This window comes from Mustela erminea, chromosome 15, assembly GCF_009829155.1.
Source record: "Mustela erminea isolate mMusErm1 chromosome 15, mMusErm1.Pri, whole genome shotgun sequence".
Classification (NCBI taxonomy): domain Eukaryota; kingdom Metazoa; phylum Chordata; class Mammalia; order Carnivora; family Mustelidae; genus Mustela; species Mustela erminea.
Genome location: NC_045628.1, coordinates 69202649 through 69225672, shown reverse-complemented (window position 1 = coordinate 69225672; position 23024 = coordinate 69202649). Strand labels below are relative to the sequence as shown.

The window sequence follows — 23024 nt, the reverse complement described above, 5'->3', positions numbered from 1 at the left end:
TGTGGCGAAGTTTTTAAAAAGGAGCTGGGAAGACTTGTGGCCAGTAATAATATTTACATTGAAACTCAGCTCTTGCTACAGAGGGTGAGGGCAATGATGGCCAAGAAAGGAATTCCCCTCCTCATATACAATGCTTCTCACATGACAAGAAACAAGGGAGTATTTTGAGATTAGAGCAAATCCTGCAGTCCTTTCTCAGTTACTTAAGATTGGAATTAACCCTTTAAAGAGGCTTTTTTAATGTCAAGATAATATGCTCATATTCAAATTTTCCAAATACTATTTTTTACTTCTAAAGAAAAAGAAATAACTTAATTGATGTCTCCCTCATTACCTCTTCCTTTGACTCTATCAAAGGCTCCAAGACATTTTGGTCCAGGTCTGGACCCACCAACCCTATAAAAGAATTGAACATCCTTTTACGCTGGAAAAAAGTTCTGGAGTCTTTTTAGCAAGACATTTAAAATCATTATTTTACCAATTAGAGGTCATAAAAGGGTAGGTCTACAGTGCTCCACGAGGAAATAAAAACCAGTGCTTCAATTATATTGGCCTTCTTTTTTTTATTATAGTAAATAAAATAAAAAAGTATTTTAAAAAACACAATTACCTATAGGGAAGTGAATCCTGTGGGTTTTTCACCCCTTAATACTTTATAAACAAGAGGTTTAAGAGTATTAGAATACTACAACATGAGAAAGGCAGTATAAGACTAAAGCAGTGGGTTGGGGGGAGGGGGAGGAATCAATGTTTATTCTTATTTCTGTGCAACTGCCCTGACATATACATGGCTATGGCAAGATTTTCTCCTTTCCAGTAGTTTCTAGTTCAAAACTGAGATCAACCTCAGGTCTATGGGGGAAAAGAACTGAGAAAGACTTTTCACAGTGCTTGTGGTACTGAGAGCTGTTGTTGGGGTTTAAAAGAGGCATGGGGTCTCATAAGGCCTGAGCCTGGGTGGCTCAGTTGTTAAGGCCTCTGCCTTAAGCTCAGGTCATGACCCCAGGGTCCTGGGATCCAGCCCCGCATCAGGCTTCCTGTTCAGTGGGAAGCCTGCTTCTCCCTCTCCTTTTGTTCCCTCTCTGTCTCCCTCTGTCAAATAAATAAATAAAATCTTCTAAAAAAGGCCCAAGCCCTAGAATTTTTAAAGATTGTGGCTATTATTTTGAGAGACACTGGAAAACAGCTGAGTGAGACGGGATGGAAGGAGACAGAATTCAGTGTTTGAAAAAAAAGCTCTCTTTCCAACATTCTCACATAGCCTTAAGACTATGTGGGGGGGAAATAAGCGGAAAGGAATATCTGTTTGCAGGGACTTCTTAGGAAATACGGTTTAGCAGAGTTTTCAGAACAAGTTTATCTGTGCATTTTTTTTTTTTAAAGATTTTATTTACTTATATGACAGACAAGTAGGCAGAGAGGCAGGCAGACAGAGAGGAGGAAGCAGGATCCCCGCTGAGCAGAGAGCCCGATGCAGGGCTAGATCCCAGGACCCTGGGACCATGATCTGAGCTGAAGGCAGAGGCTTTAACCCACTGAGCCACCCAGGTGTCCCTGTGCATTTTTGAAGTCTGTTTCCCTGAAGTTTCTCCCAGCCGCGTTCAAGCCCACCTAGTTTGTATTCTGACTTCTAGAAATCTTTGCCTCCAGCAAAATACGAAAAATCTTTTTTTCTGGAATCTCATGAGTAAAATTTAGCAGCATACATGATACTAAGTAATGTGATATGTGTATGTTTTCCTGCTTTTTGTTTTCAGAAAGAACATTATTCTGGGATATAAAAAGAACCTTGAAACATACAGAGATAAGAGGTTTTGCTGTCTTCCATGGGAGTGTCATATTTCCATGGTGATGAAACAAGCTCTTGATACCGGATTAACCAAAGTGATCCCTGGGCTTCCTGCTTCCTTATTCCATGTAACAGGGACACTGGCAGAAGGAAAAGGGGAAAACCAATGGTGTGCCCAAGAACTGCACAGAAAATGAACAGATTCTGGCCTCAAAATTTGTTATGACATGTCACTATCAAGGATTCAAAGAAATGACATGTTTTCCAATGTTCATTATTTTGCAAAAGTAGCGTTCTGCTTTTAGCAATATCTTTAGAGTAATTTTATAAAATGTGGAAGTAATTTTATAAAACGTGCCTTCATGTAAGCAGTTTCCACTGCCATCAATACGAACCAAAGGGAGCAAAACCCTACTTTATTATTCTATTTTATTTTATTTTTGGTTTTCACTCTTCTTAGTTATACTTACTCAAAACTCTCTGGCTCTGCTCTAGAACCTTTAAGTTTTCTCACTACTATACTCCAGGCCTGAAATGGTTTTACCTAAATTATCCTTCTGACTCACCAAAGCTGTTTCTGAAACTCACCTCCTCGGCAAAACCTTTCTCAGTCAACTAGCGTGTAAGTGATTATCTTCTCAGTGCCCACCTGCCTGGTTTAGGAGAGCAATGCTCCTTGTGCTTCACCTCTCGACACCAGCCCTTAACATACACGTGATTAGCAGGTTATAAATCTAACAGTGGCTCCCAGACCTGGCTGCCTATCAGAATCATCCATGCAGGGTACTAGGCCCCATTCTAGAAATATAGAATCAGAATTTCTAGGATAGGAGTCCTGATATATATAGTTTTCATAAATCTACGAGTGCTTATGGTGCACTGCCAGGTTGGGAAGTCAGTGATGTGTAGCTTTACTGTCTATTCTGTTTTTGTGTCCTCTCTGGGTATCTGCATCCATTTATATGAATTGGGGCTTGGGGGGAGGTTGTTTTGAGAGAGAGACAGAGAGAAAGAGAGTGTGTGTGTAAGTGGGGGACGGAGAGGAAGAGGCAGATGGAGAGAAAGAATCCCAAGCAGGCTCCACATCCAGCACAGAGCCCAACACAGGGTTCGATCTTACCACCCTGAGATCATGACCTGAACTGAAATCAAAAGTTGGATGCTTAAACAACTGAGCCACCCAGGTCTCCCTATGTGCACTGGGTTTTTAAGTAGAATAATCAGATACCTGCAACACATCTGGCCGTGTTAAAATGTGGATTCCCCGGCATCAGCCAAGTCTACCCATTTGTCCCTGTGGAATATGGGCTAGGAAACTGCATTTTAACATGCTGCCCCTATCCAAAGTGATTTCCCTATATGGGAGTTACACCAGAATCCCTACGGAGACGAGACAAGACACTTCCTGAGGCAGGCTAGATGGGAAATGAACAGGGTTAACTGATGCCCACTTGAGCAGCTCATTGTTACTTTGTCAGACTAGAAATAGATCTGGTATTACCTAAATTATGAATTTTTCAGAACTCAGAGATTCAGAGAAAATTCTCACAATTCAAAAAACAACCAGTAAACAAACACAGCTGCCACTGGCAAGTTGTGCCCTCTGCCTTTGAGGGTTTTACCAGAGCATCTCAAATCTCAAATCTCTGGAAACTCATGAAACAGTATGGGCCTGCCCAAGTGACTCCTTATGATGAACGGTAAAGAATTTGTAGGGTTTGAAGGTCCTTATGAGTCATCTAGGCCAATCCCACCATTTAATGTTTGTATCCCCAACTTTAGCATTCCCCCTATCCCAGGGTGATGATTCCCCAAACCACATCATCTCTCATTCAGATATCCTGCCTGTGCTACACAAATCTGAATGCCTCTTGGCTCCCTGCATTAAGATATCTGACACACAGCACATCCCCACATAGAGCTGTCATCTTCCAAATGCTCTTTCCTTGTGTTCCAGTCATCGGTACTACTTGTCCAACTACCAAACCCAGAAATGTAGGTGTTAGCCTTACTTCTTCACAAACCCCATAAAGGATCATCAACAAGTCTTCCTAACTCTGCCCCCTTAGCATTCATCAGATTTGTCTACTTCTGTTCATCCCCACTGCCAATGACTTATTTCTGGCCATCTCTTTCCTGAATTATTAAATAGCTATCCCCCCACCGCAATTGGTTTTAGCCCCCTTCAACTCATTTTGCCTTTAATTCACTGAAGCCAGGATAGTGATTCTTTTTTTTTTATTTTTTTATTTTTTATAAACATATATTTTTATCCCCAGGGTTACAGGTCTGTGAATCCGCCAGGTTTACACACGTCACAGCACTCAACAAAGCACATACCCTCCCCAATGTCCATAACCCCACCCCGCCTTCTCCCAACCCCCCTCCCCCCAGCAACCCTCAGTTTGTTTTGTGAGATCAAGAGTCACTTATGGTTTGTCTCCCTCCCAATCCCATCTTGTTTCATTGATTCTTCTCCTACCCACTTAAGCCCCCATGTTGCATCCCCACTTCCTCATATCAGGGAGATCATATGATAGTTGTCTTTCTCTGCTTGACTTCAGGATAGTGATTCTAAAAGGAAAATCTGATTATGTCAATATCAGGACAGTAGTGAGCACCATGATAAGTTCAGTCAAAGCAGTATCACGTGGCTCTTGGCTGTGTCTTTGCTCCATTCTTTCTCCATCCCACATCTGAACTCCACGAACAGCCCCGTGGAATTTATTTCCTTTACTCCTCATTTGTGCAAAGCAATCCTTTCCTTGGTACCTTTGCAAAAGCAGCTCCCACTGCCTGAAAACTCACCTCCCTCACTTGTCCCCACAACTCCACCTTCTGGCTTAGCTATGTCTCCTGGTTCTTAAAATCTCAGCTTAATCATTATGACCACAATGATCACAACCAGGAACTGAATGCTTTGTATGTGCCAGGGTGCTATTTTAGGGGCTTGTACACATATCTCATTTAACCTTCACAGCAACATTAGGAGGCAAGTACTTCAGAGAGGAGAATAGCTTAAATGTCACTATCCTCAAAAGCCTCCCATGAGTCCCCTGAATGAATATGTGATGCTAATAGGTACCCAATAGTACCTTATATTTTCCCCTGTCAGAACACCCACCAAATTCCACCGTAATTCTGTTCTACCTGTCTCTCCCAACAAACTCCAAGCTCCTGGATATAGAAGTTAAAAAGACTATGCTTCAAGTATAGCTATGTTCCCAGCATTTAGGACAATGCCTCTCAAATAAATAGTTTCTGAACAAATTAATAAATGACTGAATTAATTCTCGAGTTAGTCAACATTTCAGTGTTTAAACCTACAACAGTTGTGCTTATAAACATTACCAATTACTGTCATTTCTGTCATTGGGAGACCACCTAGCTCATATATTAGTAAGAGGGAAAGAAAATAGGTGTAAACAGACTGATAAACTATTAATGAAAACTATAATGATGGTTGAACATCCACTTTCATTCTCCTACCTGTCTTGACTTCAAATGGATTCCTAAGCACTTGATTATGTCTCTTGCTTTCCTTTCTCATAATCATTACTCAAGCTTAGACCCTTATACCTTTTGGCTCCACGTCTAAGCACCTGTGCATCCATCCATCTGTCCAGCAAGACAGCTGACACTGAGGATACACAAGTGAGTGAAACTAAGTCCTTCTCCTCAAGACAAAGTCTAATAATTTCCCTCGACCACAGGAAGGGCTCAATAAATGTTCAAACAGGGACAGTGTCTTCTGTATCACCAGTGTGAAACCTGAAAGCTGTCGCTTTTTCTAGGCAAACTCCTTGCACCTTTTTAATTGTAAAAATAACACTGCAACTGTCTCATGACCAGCCAAGTTGATTCTACAAAAGAAAAATCCTGCCTTTTTTTTTTTTTTTTTTTTTTTAATAGGCTAAGGCTTAACTAACTCTTCCTCCTTGGCTGAGAGTTGAACTTACTTTGAAGAACGTAATTTTGAAACAAATTTGGACACTTGCATGAAGTTCAGGATAAGGGGAAGCAGCACTGGAAAAAACAGAGCTTTCACAACGGATCTGCTAGCCTTGCTCTTCATGTTGAAAGGAAAGGGAGACTAAGAGCAGCAAGGAGCCGGGACACAGGGCTTCACTCTTCAAGTCTTCAGTTGAGATCCCAGCCCCAGACTGTCTCTCATAATCCCCACGTATACCTAGGGAAATCCCAATGCAAAGTACAAGTCCCAGTAACAATTAAGACCAGTTGTGAACACAGGAAGTAATCTCGAGAGCCCAAAATACCTCAACAGGTTCTTTTATGATATCAAAGCAATCACTCCTAAAAGCAAGTGGGTCGACCACACATTTGTAATAATAAGCGTACAATCTTAGTTGGAAACTTTTAGTTCCTTTATAAAGTTGTCAAACATCTACAGCTTCCATCATCATGGCATCTCCAAAGAAAAGTTGTACAATTTAACATAAAAATTATGCTATGCCTAAAGGAATTTTTAAACTTTTCAAAAATCTTACTTACTTTTCAAAAAGTAAAATTAAAGTCCCTACACTGTACTACTAAAAGAGGGAACACATATTTCTAAACAAAACAAAGAAAGATTATTATTTTCAGGGTCAAAACTGAGTATTTTCTTTAACAATAAAACTTAAATTGTGCATAAGAACATTTCAGTGAAATGTAAAACAAATATTTTTCTCCCCTATTTTCAGCGGTCTTTTCTAATGATGGTAGGAGGAAGAGATGAAAAACAAAGAAAAGCCTGTTAGGCTGTAACTGAAGATCCAGGAAGCAAAATCTACCTATTAGCTATGATTTCACTCATGGAATTGTGAAATATAGAAACAAACACGTCAATTTACTCATTAGGAGTCAAGTAAGGAGGTAAACTCCTCTCTCAAACTATTTTAGTTTGGATGGTGAATAACAAAGGGAGCTCTCTAAAATGTCAAATCTAGAAAGATACCACCTAGAAATGTGCGACAGTAATTCACAGTGATACTAAAAATAAGGATCAGGTTGCAACATCTATACTCGGGGATGCCGGAGTATCAAAGCATTTCCCTAATCTTCTCATTTTATCAAGTGGATCATAAATTGTGGCATCTTTTTGGAGGAAAAAAAAGTCTAGGTCACCAGGCCATTTGTTCTTGTAGTGCTCTGGCTGGGGAGATCCAAGTACATATGAAGATCAGTGAAAGCGGGTGGCTAGCACTTTTGCTATCTGTCTGCAGAAGCTTTTAGCACATTTATCAGAAGCCTTACAGTGCTTTTGATATTAGGTCTCTGGGTGTAGCTTTCAAGATCTTTCTTTGTTCCGTTCTTCCTGTACGGTCAAACTGCACCCAACAGGTGGTCTAGAGTGTGAATTTCAAACATGTGCTATTAATATGCCCAAAACTGTTGCTGCAAAGGGGAAAGAAAACCACATTAATTGAATCTCAGCCTGTTCCGACTCATAATGTCACAAATATAGTTTGTACATCTTAAAGTCATACAAAATGATTTATAAAACCATGTGAAAACTTCAGGTGAAAAAAACCCATTAAAATAGGTGCTTTTTCATTGGGGAGGGTATGTGCTTTGGTGAGTGCTGTGAAGTGTATAAACCTGGCGATTCACAGACCTGTACCCCTGGGGATAAAAATATATGTTTATAAAAAATAAAAAATTTAAAAAAATAGGTGCTATTTATCGTTATTAAAAGTAATTATTGTCTTACAACAATTCTCCAACAAAAACTACACACAGAAGTATAAGTCAATGATAACAAAAAAAATAAATAAATAAGTTACAATCTCCTTTTCATTTACCCTGGTTTTGCTGTTGGTATATTGATGTTCGCTAGCAATAGTATTACGTATGTAGATAACTCATAGTTCAAAATTCCTTTGTAATTATTTTAAAAATATTTTTCTCATAAATGTTTTCTGGGAAGGTCACTATTATTCCCATTTTATAGATGTCGTATGGAAAATAATAACAGCACCTACCTTAATGCGTCACATCAGGAATTCATTAGAGCATCCGCACTAAGCACACAGGGTGTTTGACACATTTCTTATTACGTGCTCAAAGCATGGCAGATATTATCAATATGCACAATATTAACAACTCTATTAAGGTTATCTGAAGTCCATTTAAAATGGGCCAATCTGGTTTGGGTCTTCTTCCAGAACAGGACAGTTCTTCCAAAAAATAAAGATACCACTGCTTATATAACTCACTAGAATTTAAATAAAAACTTGAAACATTAAAAAAAAAAAGAAAGACATCCCTGTTTATATATACTGATCTGTCTGCCTAGAATGCTACTGTCCTCCTCACTCCCAACTCCTGACCACTGGGCTAATTCTTTTTCTTTGGATCTTGGCTTAGATAGTATTTCTTCTAGATTATACTATATATATACTAGGGTGCTCCTCCTACATGCCCCAGTGTGGAACACGATGACTAGCTTCTACATCTACTTCCCTGGGACACTCAGGCAGAGATCCCACCTGTGTATCCACTTCATTCTTGGTGCTTAGCACAATGCTAGAACAGAGGAGATGCTCCATAAATATCTGTGGTATGAGATCTGAAATCAGACCCGTGGGTGTTGGAAGATCAGATTTTCACTGGGCATGACTGCTGCCAGATGAAGAGATAAAACAGCAGCGGGTGGCGGAGGACAGCAGGTGAGGGTGAGGCAGGTGAGGCTGAATGAGATGTGGTATCCTAGAAGAAGAGGGGTTAAAGGCAAGGGCTCTAGAGGAAATCATCTGGGCACCTAAATTCACACCAGCAGTGCCCCCATCCAGATTCGTGGATCCTGGATATTTAGACACCAACCCTGCAGCCTGGGAATGAGAGCCAGGGTGAAGCACACCTGGTCCTGGTCTAAGACTTCTGGGCAGAGTGTGAACAACACAGTGCAAGCCAGGGGCTCCTGATGACTGGAATGAAAGAATCCAATCTGCCCGAAGACCCCAGTGGACTTACCAGACAGTTGGGATGTGTGGTGCACGTCTGGCCCCGCACAGCATTGCAATGCTGAGGAAGAAACTTGGAGACTCTGGGCACAGCTGATGGAAAATGAACTGAAATGTTCTGATTCGTTACAGCAGCTGCATCATAGGAAGGGATGACTTTAGAATAGTATCTGACAGCATGGAAGGAATTAAGGGAGAGGGCTTTGCTGGGAATTCGAGTTTTGTACACGTCACCAATTGCATTCTCTGAAGTGGAGCTGGACTGACCTTTAATAAAAAAGAAAACAAATATCCATCAGCGTTCACAACTCTGTAACTTGGAATTACTGTATTTGAAATAGTCTTCTATTCATTTCCTCATGCTACAAACTTACACTACTCTTACACGCCAATGCTGATGGAAAAACACAGTGAACTTTTAAGTAGTAGCAGTTAGCACAATACACATACTATAAATCAGCGTTAGTGTGTCATCAGAAGACAGATTTTCGAGGAGCATGAGATCTCTGTGCCTGTGTGTGGGTGTGGCTTTCATCATAATCAAAATCATGACCATCCCTATCATCCCTACGAAGCAAGGAAGAATGTTCCAAAGTAGAAGTCTATTCAGTAACAAAGTTTGGTCGATTTTCTATCAATGAAGTGGGTTGTATAATTATATGTCTATATTCTGCATAGTAACTAGAAGGCAGAAGAAGATTTTAAAGTATATCCTGAATGTTAGCAATGTAATCTGAAGCAACATTGGGAATACCTGTTTATTTTCTATCGGACATTGATAATAATGAAAGTGAAGAAATTTTATGTCCACTTTGCATACAAATGTATCTAGAATGTTTGTGAAAGGTCATTTCAGCAAATATGGACAGAGATGTATAGAAAGGACAGGTAAAGGTAGCCTAGCAAAGTCTAAACACTGAGCTGGGTTAGCGCTTCTGTGTTACAAAGCCAGATGTGGGCAGACACCTGGTGACTTCAGGTGTCCATGTCACTTATCCGGCCTTCAATTTACTGACCTAGCTGGTGACAGTGACATTGGAGGACTTAACTGATCTCAACAGTTCCAGTGCTCTTTCAAAAACAATTTGGCAAACTGCATTATGAGCTACAAATGAGCTCACATTCTTGAACTTATTCATTACACATGTCCAGGAATTCAGCCCAAGAAAAAACCCAAAATTAGAAAAATCTATGTATGGGGAAATATTTCCTTTCATAGTATATGTAGAATCACTCTCCCCATAAAACTACAAATACTAAATGTGGCAATTGGAGGGTGGCTGAGATTTTTCTAGAAATTATTTGATAAAACATTAAAACCATTAAAATGGTGGTAAGAGCTATATTAAAGTATATATGACACAGGTTTTTTTTTTAACAAAATTTTTTTTGTAGATTTTATTTATTTATTTGACAGACAGATCACAAGTAAGCAGAGAAAGAGAAGATGAAGCGGGTTCCCCATGGAGTAGAGAACCCAATGTGGGGCTCCATCCCAGGACCCTGAGATCATGACATGAGCTGAAGGCAGAAGCTTTAACCCACTGAGCCACCTAGGCACCCCATATGACACAGTGTTAAGTAAAAGAAGGCAACAAAATTGGGTGTCCAATATGAGTACTACTGTAGAAAAATACACATAGAAAAAGACTTGAAGGAAATACATTAAAAATGAACAGTGATTATTTTAGCTGGGCTCGTGAAGGACTAATAATGCTTTCCAAATAGAAAACTGTATATAAATAAAATTAAAATGGGCTGGGGGGAGTCTGACTCAATGACTTTCAAGGTCTTCCCCAGCCTGAACAAGTCTATGATCCTAGTATCTGTGTGTCTTCCCAGGAGCAGCTGCTTTAGGTGATGAAAACCGAGAGATGCTGGGGCACGGAGAGGCCAGAACCTACCACCGGGAAAACAGTGTTTCAGACTTTCTGCAGAATATAAATAATGAGAACACAGACGTAAGCATTGCATGTCCAAGAAGTAACACTGACAGGCATATATGCCTGTGGCCTGGCCTTTTTCTGATTTAATCTGTGCTGATTTGATCATTCTGGGTGATATTAAGCCACAAATACTTGAAGTAGATTAACCATGGCTCATGGCTACCCTTTTTTGCTTCTTCTCCACTCTGCCCCAAGTCAGAAGGGTCTAAATGGACTAATAAAACACCCTGAATCTTATCTGATTTTTTTTTAAAGATTTTATTTATTTATTTGACAGAGAGAGACACAGTGAGAGAGGGAACACAAGCAGGGGGAGTGGGAGAAGGAGAAGCAAGTTTCCTGCTGAGCAGGCAGCCCAATTCGGGACTCGATGCCAAGACCCTGGGATCATGACCTGAGCTGAAGGCAGTCACTTAAGGACTGAGCCACCAGGTGCCCCTTATCTGATTTTTAGAACAAGGAGAGCTATGTTCTATTTTTGGCCTCTTTGTCCTTTTGACTTTAGTCACCATCCCTAGTAACATCACTTGTTCCTGTGGCGTTTACTATGTCTACATATCGTGCCCTCTACCACATTATTTCAAATACTATAGGAATCGTATTGTGCTTTTGTGTCTCCCTCTGCTACTAATTCACCAGCTCCATAAGAAGAATGCATCTTGTTTGTCCTTGTGCCCCCACCTTTCAAGCAGGTACATTTGAGCTGAGAACTAAGGGATGAACAGGGAGTTCCCCAGGTAGAGTATGAAAAGGACATCCCCAGTACAGGGAAGGTGCTGAGGTAAGTGAGAAGAATCCCTTCAAGGAAGTCCGCAAAAGAGTGACCTCAGACTCGGGCACTGAAAAGATAGGTCACGGTGTCCCGTCATCTAGCATCCCGCATGAAGATTAGGATCTCAGTGCCTTGCTGGTTTCTCAATGAAAAGTAACCGTCAGGAATAAAAAAAGGCACAAACTGGTAGCTGGCTCTGCTTTTTTGCATCTTCTTATTTCTACAAGTACAGGGGCATGCCCAGACTTTATAACCCAAATAACAAAATGCCTCACAGTGGGTAAATATTTGTTTCAGAAGAAATACTCATCTGATGAAGGTTTCTTGAGTACCAGCTGCAGGCTGGTCAGTGTTCTAGGTACTAGAAACACAGCAAAATGGGCGCCTGGGTGGCTCAGTGGGTTAAGATCAGGTCATGATCTCAGGGTCCTGGGATCGAGCCCCGCATCAGGCTTTCTGCTCAGTGGGGAGCCTGCTTCTCCCTCTCCCTACCTCTCGGCCTACTTGTGATCTCTCTCTCTGTCAAATAAATAAATTAAAAAAGAAAGAAAGAAAGAAAGAAATACAGCAATGAACAAAAGAAGCAAAAACAATTCCCTGCCTTCATGGAGTTGATATCTCTTCTTATGGAGAAGACAGGCTATGAGAACAAATCCAAATAAAGAATATTATCAGGAAATAAGTGCTATGAAAAAAATACAGTAGCGAAAGTGGATCATCAGTAACATGCGTTATATGATGCTGGAAAGTACGCAGTTTTGATTGAGCAGTTGAGACTCACTGAGAAGGTGGCATTTAAGCAATTTAAGCAAAGATGTGAAGGAGGACAAAGGTTGATATGTTAAATGCTCAGTACGTAGTTAGTACTCAATTAGTGTGAGTCCTTCCCTTTCCTTTAGGTTCTATTCATGTAGTAATGTGCTTCTCATCTATCAGAAAGACGAGCTTTTTACTGGACAGTCACATGCAAAAGAAGGAAACTGGATGCCTATCTTACACCATACACAAAAATTAATTTAAAATACATTAAAGACTTAAACATAAAACCTGAAACCATAAAATTCCTGGAAAAAAATAGTGGGTAAGCTCCTTAATGTTGGTCTTGGAAATGATATTTGCAAGTCCTATATCTGAAAAGGGGTTAATATCCAAAATATATGAAGAACTACTATAAGTCAATAGCAAAGAAACAAACTGATTTAAACATGGGCAGAGAATCAAAATAGGCATTTTTCCTAAGAAGACATACAAATAAATGGCCAATGGGTTCATGAAAAGATGCCCAACATCATTAATCACCAGAGAAATATAAATCAAAACCACAGGATATTACCTCACACCTATTAGAATGGCTATCATCAAAAAGACAAGAAATAATCAGTGTTGGTGAGGATATGTACTTGTGCCTCTTGGTGGGAATGTAAATTGATTCAGCAACTATGGAAAACAGTACGGAGGTTCCTAAAAAAAATTAAAATAATGCTACTATATGATCCAACAATCCTATCTCTGGGTATTTATCCAAAGAAAATGAAAATGCTAACTCAAAAAGATATAGGCATCTCTATGTTCATTGCAGCATTACTGACAAGAGCCAGGAACAACCTAAGTATCCACTGATGAATAAATGGGTAAAGAAAATATGATAGATATAGATTTATAAATACACACACATAAAAAGAATGAAATCTTGCCATTTATGACAATATAAGTGGACCTTGAGGGCATTATGCTTTGTGAAATCAGACAGAGAAAGACAGATACTGTATGATCTCATTTATATATAGAATCTCAAAAAACAAACAAACATATCAATATTGAGCTCATAGATACAGAGAACAGACTGGTGGCTGGGGGGCTGGATGAAATGGGTGAAACCAGTCAAAAGGTATAAAACCTGCAGTTACAGAATACAACAGTCATGGTGATAGAGTGTACAGCAGGATGATTATAATTAATAATGCTATGCTGCATATTTGAAGGTTGCTAAGAGACCAGATCTTAAAAGTTATAAGAAAAAATACTGTAATCTTGTTGACAGATGTTCAGCTTATAGTGGTGATCATTTCGCAAGGTGTATACATAACAAATCATGTTGTATACCTGAAGCTAATATAATGTTATATGTCAATTATTCCCCAATAAAAAGAAGATGAGCTTTTTGGGAATGATGGTCAATTTTAAGTCCTATTTCTGAAATAAAACCATAAAAATGCCTGTGGCCATCTTTTGTACTTCAAGCAGGTATACCAGAAGGACTCGTGGTGTAATCATCTAGTGACACTCCTTTCCCTGGCTACAGCAATGAATGCAGAGGAGTGCAAGGGTGCCCAGGACATCACATAAGCCAAGGATACTACAACCACAAGGGTTTCAGGGGGAGCTCACCTCTCACTGCTTCATCCAAGGAGCCCCCTGAGGCAGGAACAGAGTACACATTCAAGCACTTATTAGTCAGGAATCTGATCCCTCTCACAGGTGAATAAGTGCTTGTCAACACACCATTTTCCCTTAAAAGGACAGGAAAAAAAGCCAAAAAACACCTTATACAATTCTCAAGGAAGACTACATGAACACTGCTGAGTTCAACTGTTCTATCATTCATGTTCTAAATACACAGAGCCTACACTATGAATAATTTTGGCATAAGAACAAATGGTTGAACAGGTACATGATGATAGTTTAGGATGTGGAAGAATGATTTGTTTTACAGTTTTTGTTTGTTTATATATTCTAATAAATTAATATAAGAAAGCATTCATTTGGCATGTCACATTTTGTACTAGCAAATTCTTTAAAAACTCCCAACTGAAATAGGTCCGGACGGCTTCAGGGCCCATGACCTCCCGTGACAGAGGTGAATGCATCCTGCCTCTGTCCGTCTGCCAGGCATGACCATCCCTACTGATAAAGCCTTATTTTAAGATCTTGAGAATTAACAAGAAAAGAAATAAGAGGGAGTCAAATGGTGAAAGGATCATGGGGCTGAGAATATTACATATTTTATCATTGTGACTAAATGACACGCAATGGCAATGGGAAAAGCTCACTGATTTTTTTTTTCTTGAGAGACAGAGTGCAGACATGTGGGGAGGTACCGGGGCGGTGGAGGAAGGACAGAGGGAGAGGGAGAGAATCTCAAGCACACTCCATGCCCAGCATGGGATCCCACACTGGGCTTGATCTCACAGCCCTGAGATGATGACCTGAGCTGAAATCAAGAGTTGGACGTTTAACCGATCGAGCCACCCAGGAGCCCCAAGTTCACGGATTCATAATAAATACTTGAGTTTTCGTTATGGGAGCGGGGGTTCAGTGCCTGTGTACAATCCCTCTAATGTTCGCATTTGAGGACACTAACAAGCCAACTTCCAATTCACAAGAGCCCTCATCATACCTTTGTGCTGTGATCGTGCCTGGGAGGGACAGCTGGAGGGACATCTGCTGCTTCTTACAAAACCTCCGATTGCTCTGAAGTACGTCCGTAATCTGAGAGGGAGAGAAAGTGCGCAATCTATTTAGACACAGATACTTTTTCATATACACAAACACATATACATTTCTAATTATAAGAAATAAAACTGTGGCTTTAAAGCACTGTGTGTGAGGATAAAATTCAAGGGCTTGGAGTCAAATACCTGGCCCATAACGGCTGGGGGGATTTTCTCCCGGATGTACTTCACATAATCAACTGTTGCCTCAAGAATCGAAGCCGAGTCATTCTTTCTTCCCTTTACATACGGCAACAGAGTACGCAGCTGCTCACAGCAATACTTGATTCGTTCTCTGAGCAGAGAATTGTAGTAAATAAGGAAAAATTAGTCTCATTTTCTACCTTGTACATAAGGACAAACAAGCCTTGCTCCTGGGTGTGTTTACAGAGGAAATGCTTCCCTCCCCATCTAGTCTCTGTTTCATAGAAAGGCCGTGTTCCCATAAGACAGCAGCCTCTGCAGCTGCCTGGGGTGTCTGCTCACACTGCTGCCAAGTACAGTGTCTGTGCTGATGGTTGCCCCAGTTCCCTTGCCCCAGGCCTGCTGCACTGTGTGGGATGACCCGGTGCAGGGCACCCTCCCGCAGAGGAGCGAGGGAGTGGCATGCTCTGCATCAGTGCTTTTGTGATTCACACTAGAAGCCTAGAGGACAAAGACAAGTCAGGAGATATTCATGTCACTGTGACCTGGACCACATTTCCAACAACAGATCAACTAGCATCTTGTAATTACACGTGTGTTACATGTAATTCTGTGTTCTGAGCCAAAGAAAAATCAGAAAGCTGCTTTCTTCACATGAGGTACAAATAAACCAGTATGCAAATGAGAACATCATTCAGGCTGGTATCTGCCTGATAACCGAAGTCTTTCATAGTTCTGAAGGGAAATGCACTGAAAATGTAAATCTAAGGCTTTGATCTAAGACTTTGGTACCTTCATTTATGCATGTGTTCACTTAACCAACATTATTAATACCTATTTTTTTCTAAATAGCACCCTGACATATACAGGGTCAAGTGATGGCTCTGTCAATAACCAGTGGGAATTTTTGGCAAGTCACTAAAACTTCTGAACTTCAAAATGGCAATCAATCAATCAATCAATCAATCCTTTTAAAAAACCCAATTTGGGGCACCTGGCTAGCTCAGTTAGTTAAGCATCCAACTCTTGATTTCAATTGGGGTCATGGTCTCAGTGTTGTGGGACCAGATTGCATTGGGCTCCAAGCTCCACAGGGAGTCTGCTAGGGGTCCTCTCTTTCCCTCACACCCCATGCAAATGGGGTGTGCACATGCTCTCTCTGTCTCTCTAAAAAAAATAAGTCTAAAAAAAATTCAATTTGAGTGTGTAAACCTGGCAATTCACAGACCTGTACTCCTGAAGCTAATAAGTATATGTTAATTTAAAAAATTAAAAAAATTAAAAATTATGTTAATTTAAAAAATTAAAAATTATAATAAATAAATAAATAAATAAACCTGATCCGCTACCATAAGGGGAAAAAATTCAATTTGATACATAGCCTGTGAATAACTCAAATATTCTAGGTCAGTGGTGTTTTAATTGGGCTTTGAGCAGCTTGAGGGTTCTACAGAGGTGTCTCAGGAAAAATGGCAACAATTTGACAATGTGTATGAAGGGACTTGAAATTTTCATACCCCTTGACATGATACTCGCACTTATAAGGACCTAAAACACAGAATAAACTTTTTGCAAAATTTGCAAAATGATATCCATGATAGCAGTATATTAATAAGAAAAAAACAACATAAACACACAAAATAAAAGGATACATAGGTAAGCTATAGTATACTAACCGTTGAATATTATCTGGCAGTGGAAATGAAAAACTATAAATCTTATTGGGAAAAACAATATTTTATAGGATACAAGTATAAAATATAAGGCAGTATATAAAACATGAACATAAACTTTAAATAAAGTAAAAATAAAGCATAGAAAAAGACTTGAAAGTGATACCATCAAGTAATAGTTATTTCTGGATGGCTGGGTTACAGAAAATATTATTATTTCCTTTTATTTTTTATATTTCCCAAATATTTGTGCTGGGTGCAAGTCACTTTTTTACTTAAAAAATCATAGTATGGGACGCCTGGGTGGCTCAGTTGGTTAAGTGGCTGCCTTCGGCTCAGGTCATGATCCCAGCGTCCTGGGATCGAGTCCCACATCGGGCTCCTTGCTCTGCAGGGAGCCTGTTTCTCCCTCTGCCTCTGCCTGCCTCTCTGTCTGCCTGTGCTCACTCGCTCGCTCTCCCTCTATGCCTGACAAATAAATAAATAAAATCTTTAAAAAAAAAAATCATAGTAGATATTTTTTCCAATGTTCATTAGGAAAATGTTCAAACACACAGAAAGACTGAAAGAATTTAGAATTTTAATTCTTAAAAATTGAAAGAAGACTTTGTGCAGAGAACATGTCTGTATTGCACCTACCTAGAATCTATAATGAACACAGACTGTCCTTGCTTTGTTGTGTATGACTCATCCCACCGGCCACGCATCAATCCATTGTATTATACTGAAGCATTCCAAAGTAAATTGTAAACTTAAGGCACTAACGTCTTAAACATATCATTAGTTAGAATTATTTTATTTTCAAATAAAAGTTACATAAAATACACAAGTCTTCAGGGTACCATTCTGTAAGTTTTGACAACTGCACAAAACTATGTAACAAAAACCCTAATTACCATTATCACAACTCCAGAAAGCTCCTTATGCCCCTTCCCAATCTTATCTTTCAAAAGGGGTAATAAAAGTTTCTGATATTTTCCATCCCCCATGAGTTTAGCTTCTCTTTGAACTTCATATAAATCAAAGCTTACAGCATGTTTTTTGTATGACTTTTTTTTTTTTTTAAATATTTCATTCATTTACTTGACAGAGATCACAAGTAGGCAGAGAGGCAGGCAAAGAGAGAAGAAGGGAAGCAGGCTCCCTGCCAAGCAGAGAGCCCAATGTGGGGCTCGATCGCAGGACTCTGGGATCATGAGCCAAGCCGAAGGCAGAGGCCCTAACCCACTGAGCCACATAGGTGCCCCTATGTACGATTTCTTTCACTAAGCATGATAATTTTGAGATTTGTCCATGTGGCTGTTTGTTATGGCTGTAATATTCCATAATATAAATATCCACAGCTTATTATCAATTCTCTTACTGATAAACACTTCAGCTATTTCCAGGTTTTGGTCATTTATGTAGAAAATTGCTAGATCATTCTGTACATCTTTTGTGAATGTATGTTTTTATTTCTCTGGGAACAAATGTAGGAATAGAATTAATGGGTTAATTTTTTAAATCTATAAGAAACTGGCAGAACTTTTCCCATCATCAACACTCATCAACACTCCCATCATCACTGTATGAGGGTTCTTGTTGTTCCAAAACCTTGACAACATTTAATATTGTCAGTAGTTTTAATTTTAGCATTTTGGCCTTTCTGAGGAGTATATGGTAGTACCTTATGCTTTAATTTGCATTTCCATGACAAAAAATTATGTTGAGCATTCGGGGTTTGTTTGTTTTGTTTTGTTTTGTTTTTGGTGCTTATTGGGCCCTTGTATATTTTCCTTTTTGCAATGTCTGTTCAAGTATTTTATCCCCATTTTAACTGGATTGCATCTTTTTGGTATTGAGCTTTAGGAGTTCTGTGTTCTCTATAACACTGGAATTTTGTCAGCATATTTGTTTTGCAAATATTTTCTCCCAGTCTATGGTTTGCCTATTTATTTTCTTAGTGGTGTGTTTAGATAGCAAAAATTTTATATTTTGATGAGTCTAATTCATCTACTCTTTCTTTTATCATTATTGCTTTCTATGTTTAAGGAACAGCTGCCCACCCTCAGCTTGTGAAGATATTCCTACACTTTCTTCTAGAACTTTCCTATCCAATACAGTCCATTAAACTGGTTTATATAAACAAATATAGACATTAGTTAAATAAATATAAACTAGCTAAAATTAAATAAAATTTAAAATTAACTTCCTGTTACAATAGACACATTTCAAATACCCAGCAACTACATATGACTAGCAGCTACTTCAATGGAAAATGACAGATACAGGACAGTCCTAACATTGCAGAAAGTTCTATTAAACAGTGCTGTTTTAGAAGCTTTATAATTTTAGCTTTATAGTATAGATCTGTCTATGCTCCATCTTGAATTAATTTTTATATGGTATGAATAAGGGGTCAAGGTTCACTGTTTTTCCATTTGGATATCCAGATATTCCAACACGATTTATAGAAAAGACTTTCACTTCCCAATAAGTTTGTTCTGGTGATTTACTGAAAATCAAATGAACACAAATGTGTGGATCCAGTATTGGGATATTATATTCCATTGATCTTTTGGTCAACCTTTATGACAGTGACATGCTGGTTACTGTAGCTGTATATTGTCTTAAAGTCAGTTTCTTCCAGTTTTATTGTACTTTTTCAAGACTGCTTTACTTTAAGTCCTTTTATATTCTAGGTCTTTTTCATTTTTAATCAGATTGCCAATTTTTACCAAAAAAATCCTACTGGAATTATGATTTATTTTCGAATAAAGCTATATTTCAATTTGGTAAGAACTAACATCTTAAGAATAATGATTCTTTCAATTTGTAGTTATGGTATAATGCATGATTTAGGTTTTCCTTAGTTTTTCACGGCAATATTTTGAGTGATCAATGTATAATCCTTTGTGTCTTTTGCATGTTTTTCCCTAAGTATTATAAGGCTTTTTTGCTCATTTATAAATTAATTATTTTAAATTTAAATTTTCTTTTTTTTAAAGATTTTATTTATTTATTTATTTATTTATTTGAAAGAGAGAGAGAGAGAGAGAGAGAATGCAAGTGGGGGGAGGAGCAGTAGGGATAGCAGGGGGAAAGAATCTCAAACAGACTTCCTGCTGAGCAGGGAGCCCAGTGCAGGGGCTCATGACCCTGAGATCATGACCTGAGTCAAAACCAAGAGTCAGACACTTAACCAACTGAGCCACCCAGGTGCCCCTAATTTTCATTTTCTAATTGTTTGTTGCTTATATAGAAAAAAGTTAATTTTTGTACATTTATGTCCTGTAACCTTGCTATATTAATCTTTTGTTTCTAGAGGTTGTTTTATAGGTGTCTTAGGACTTCACACACGAACAATGCTATCTATAAATAAGAAAGTTTGGCTTCTTTCTTTCTAATCTGTATTTTTTTTTTCTTACTGTGGATTTAATTTATTTTACTTTTTCTAGCTCCTTAAAATGAACTCTTAGGTCATTGATTTTTAGACCTTTTGTCTTTTCTAATATAAGCATTTAAAGCTATAGTGTTTTTCCATAAGCTTTGCTTTAGCTGCATCTTGCACATTTTGAAATATTCTCTTCTTACCACCGTTCAGTTTGCAATATTTTCTAATTTTTTTGTATGATAGTTTTCTTTTACCCATGGATTATTTAGGAGTACATTTTTAAACTTTCAAATATTTGAGATTTTCCTTTATATCTAATTCTTACTGATTTTTAACTTATCTTCATTGTGGTCAGCAAATATACTCCTGAATTCAACTCTTCTAAATGTATCAAAACATATTATATCCCCCAGCATACGCTTCATCTAAGTGAATGTACCATATGCCTTTGAAAATAATGTGTATTTTGCTGCAGTTGCTGTATATAATGTTCTATAAATATCTCCTAGATCAAGGTGATTAAAAGTGTTCACAGCTTCTAAATCTTACTTATTTTTGTGTCCAGCTCCTGTATCAATTGCTGAGAGAGGGATGTAAAATCTCCGATAATGCTTACTGATATTTGTATCTTTAATGCTGTGAACTATTGTTATTACATAGTCACACACTATTTGTGACTGTTACATCATTCTGATAAGCCGATTCTTTCATCATTATGAAAAGCTGCCCTTCACTCCAAGTGATACTGGTTGCCTTGAAGTCTACTTTATTTGGTATTAATGTAACCAGTCTGGTCTTCTTATACATGTATTTCACAGTATATATTTTTCTATTTAATTACCTTACTGTGTCTTTAGATTTATAGTAGACAACAGATAGATGGATCTTGTTTTTTTGTTTGTTTGTTTATCCATTCAGATAATCTGTGCTATAAGTTGACTATATGTGGATAATGGTCTACTGTTTTATGATTTTTTTCCCCTGTAGTTTCTTTGGCTTTTTTGTTCTTCTGTTCATCTTTTCTTGTCTTCTTTTTGAATCATTTTTAAAAGTCAATTTTAATTTGTTTAATGGCTTCAAAGCTGTCTTATGCATATCTCTTTGTTGGTCTAGGGTTGTCCTAGGGATTACAATATATAACTTTTTACAGTCTATTTAGAGTTAAAATTTTATGACATCCCTTAAAATACATGAATGCTGTAATCATGTAAGTACCTTTGCCCCACTCATCCTCCATGCTATAGTTGTCATATGTACTACATCTATATGAACAGTAGATCCCTGAACAACATGGTTTTGAACTGCAAGGGTCCATTTATACACAGATTTTTTTTCAGTAAATACAGTAAAAAACCTTATATGTATCTTATCCTCCTTATGATTTTATTAATAATATTTTATTTTGTTTAGCTTACTTTATTATGAGAATATAGTATAGAATATATATTATATATAATATAAACCAGGGGCGCCTGGGTGGCTCAGTGGGTTAAGCCGCTGCCTTCAGCTCAGGTCATGATCTCAGGGTCCTGGGATCGAGTCCCACATCGGGCTTTCTGCTCAGCAGGGAGCCTGCTTCCCTCTCTCTCTCTCTACCTGCCTCTCTGTCTACTTGTGATCTCTCTCTGTCAAATAAATAAATAAAATCTTAAAAAAAAAAATTAAAAAAAAATAATATAAACCATGTGTTAATCAACTGTTCATGTTATTGGTAAGGCTTCTAGTCACTAGTCCGCTATTAGTAACTAAAAGTTTTGGAGGGAGTCAAAAGTTATACACAAATTTTTGATTGCACAGCTATCAGTGCCCCTAACCCTTGTGTTGTTTAAGAGTCAACTGTATTACCAGTCACATAATGTAATGCTGTAATTTTCACTTATAACAGTCTGAAGCATTTTATATAAATACAGAGGAAAAATGTCTGTTTTCTAATATTTATTCACAAATTTATCATTTCTGATTCTATTCAGCCCTTCCTAAAGATCCAAGTTTCCATTTGTTATCGTTTCCATTTAGCATAAGAAATATCCTATAGCTCTCTTACCCTGCAGGTCTGCTGGTGTCAAAATCTCCGAGTCATCTTTTTTGTGAAAGTACCTTATTTCATGATTTACTGTTAGGAAATAATACCTGATGAAGTATGATTTACACAAAGAAGTGGTGGGTGTCAAATATAATAAGTATGGTAGCATACCTAAAAGGCTGATCTATTTCTAATTTATTAATATCTTAAAACCCAAAAGTAGGCTTCTGACAGATCTGGAGCAGTTATGTCTGCTGCTGAGGTTTCTACCACAGATGCAAGAACAAAGCGTTCTCATACTTTCTACCTGTCTGATTGTGGCAGCCAAGCCTGAATGGGAGAATACAGAGGGGGAAAAAACAAGGTAATACAGAAAAAACACAAAGAGAATTTTTGCCACTCAAAAATAACCCTGTAAATAGCAAAGTTACTGTTTTTACTAAAATCAATCAATCAATTAATCTAAAATTTGAGCTAAAAGAAAAAAAACAATAGTAACAGGTTAAAATGACTGAAAATTATTTACCACTTCTTCAATTAATTTGTAGGGTTTGTTTCCCCTCGCCTTGAATCTCTGCTGGCCTGAGCCTGCTTTAATCAAAAGATGCCCAGTGAAGTGACTACAACAGTTCTAGGACGAGCATTTAGGAAAACGTAACTTCTACACTGGTCTCATTAAACCCTGAGCCATTAGGGAAGACATCTGGCTAGCTTGCTGGAGAGACCATGTGGGGAGGTGCTGGGACTACAGGGAAAGAGAGCAACCCATCTATGCCCAACATCTCAACCACCCCCCACCAAGAGACTACTTGTGTGGATGAAGCTGGCTGGGCACTCTGGACAGGCGA

The 23024-nt window shown here is 38.4% G+C and overlaps 1 protein-coding gene across 1 annotated transcript in view; it reads right to left on the bottom strand.

Annotated features, from left to right (window-relative positions):
• Positions 1–6087: 6087 nt before the first annotated feature.
• The window catches only part of LOC116574094 (spermatogenesis- and oogenesis-specific basic helix-loop-helix-containing protein 2-like), a 118637-nt gene continuing 101700 nt past the window's right edge, over positions 6088–23024 (bottom strand). The window contains 5 exon segments of the mRNA XM_032314617.1: positions 6088–7186; positions 8765–9021; positions 13861–13982; positions 14870–14961; positions 15111–15258. Of these exon segments, the coding sequence (XP_032170508.1) occupies positions 7166–7186; positions 8765–9021; positions 13861–13982; positions 14870–14961; positions 15111–15258 (640 nt within the window). The 3' untranslated portion in view covers positions 6088–7165.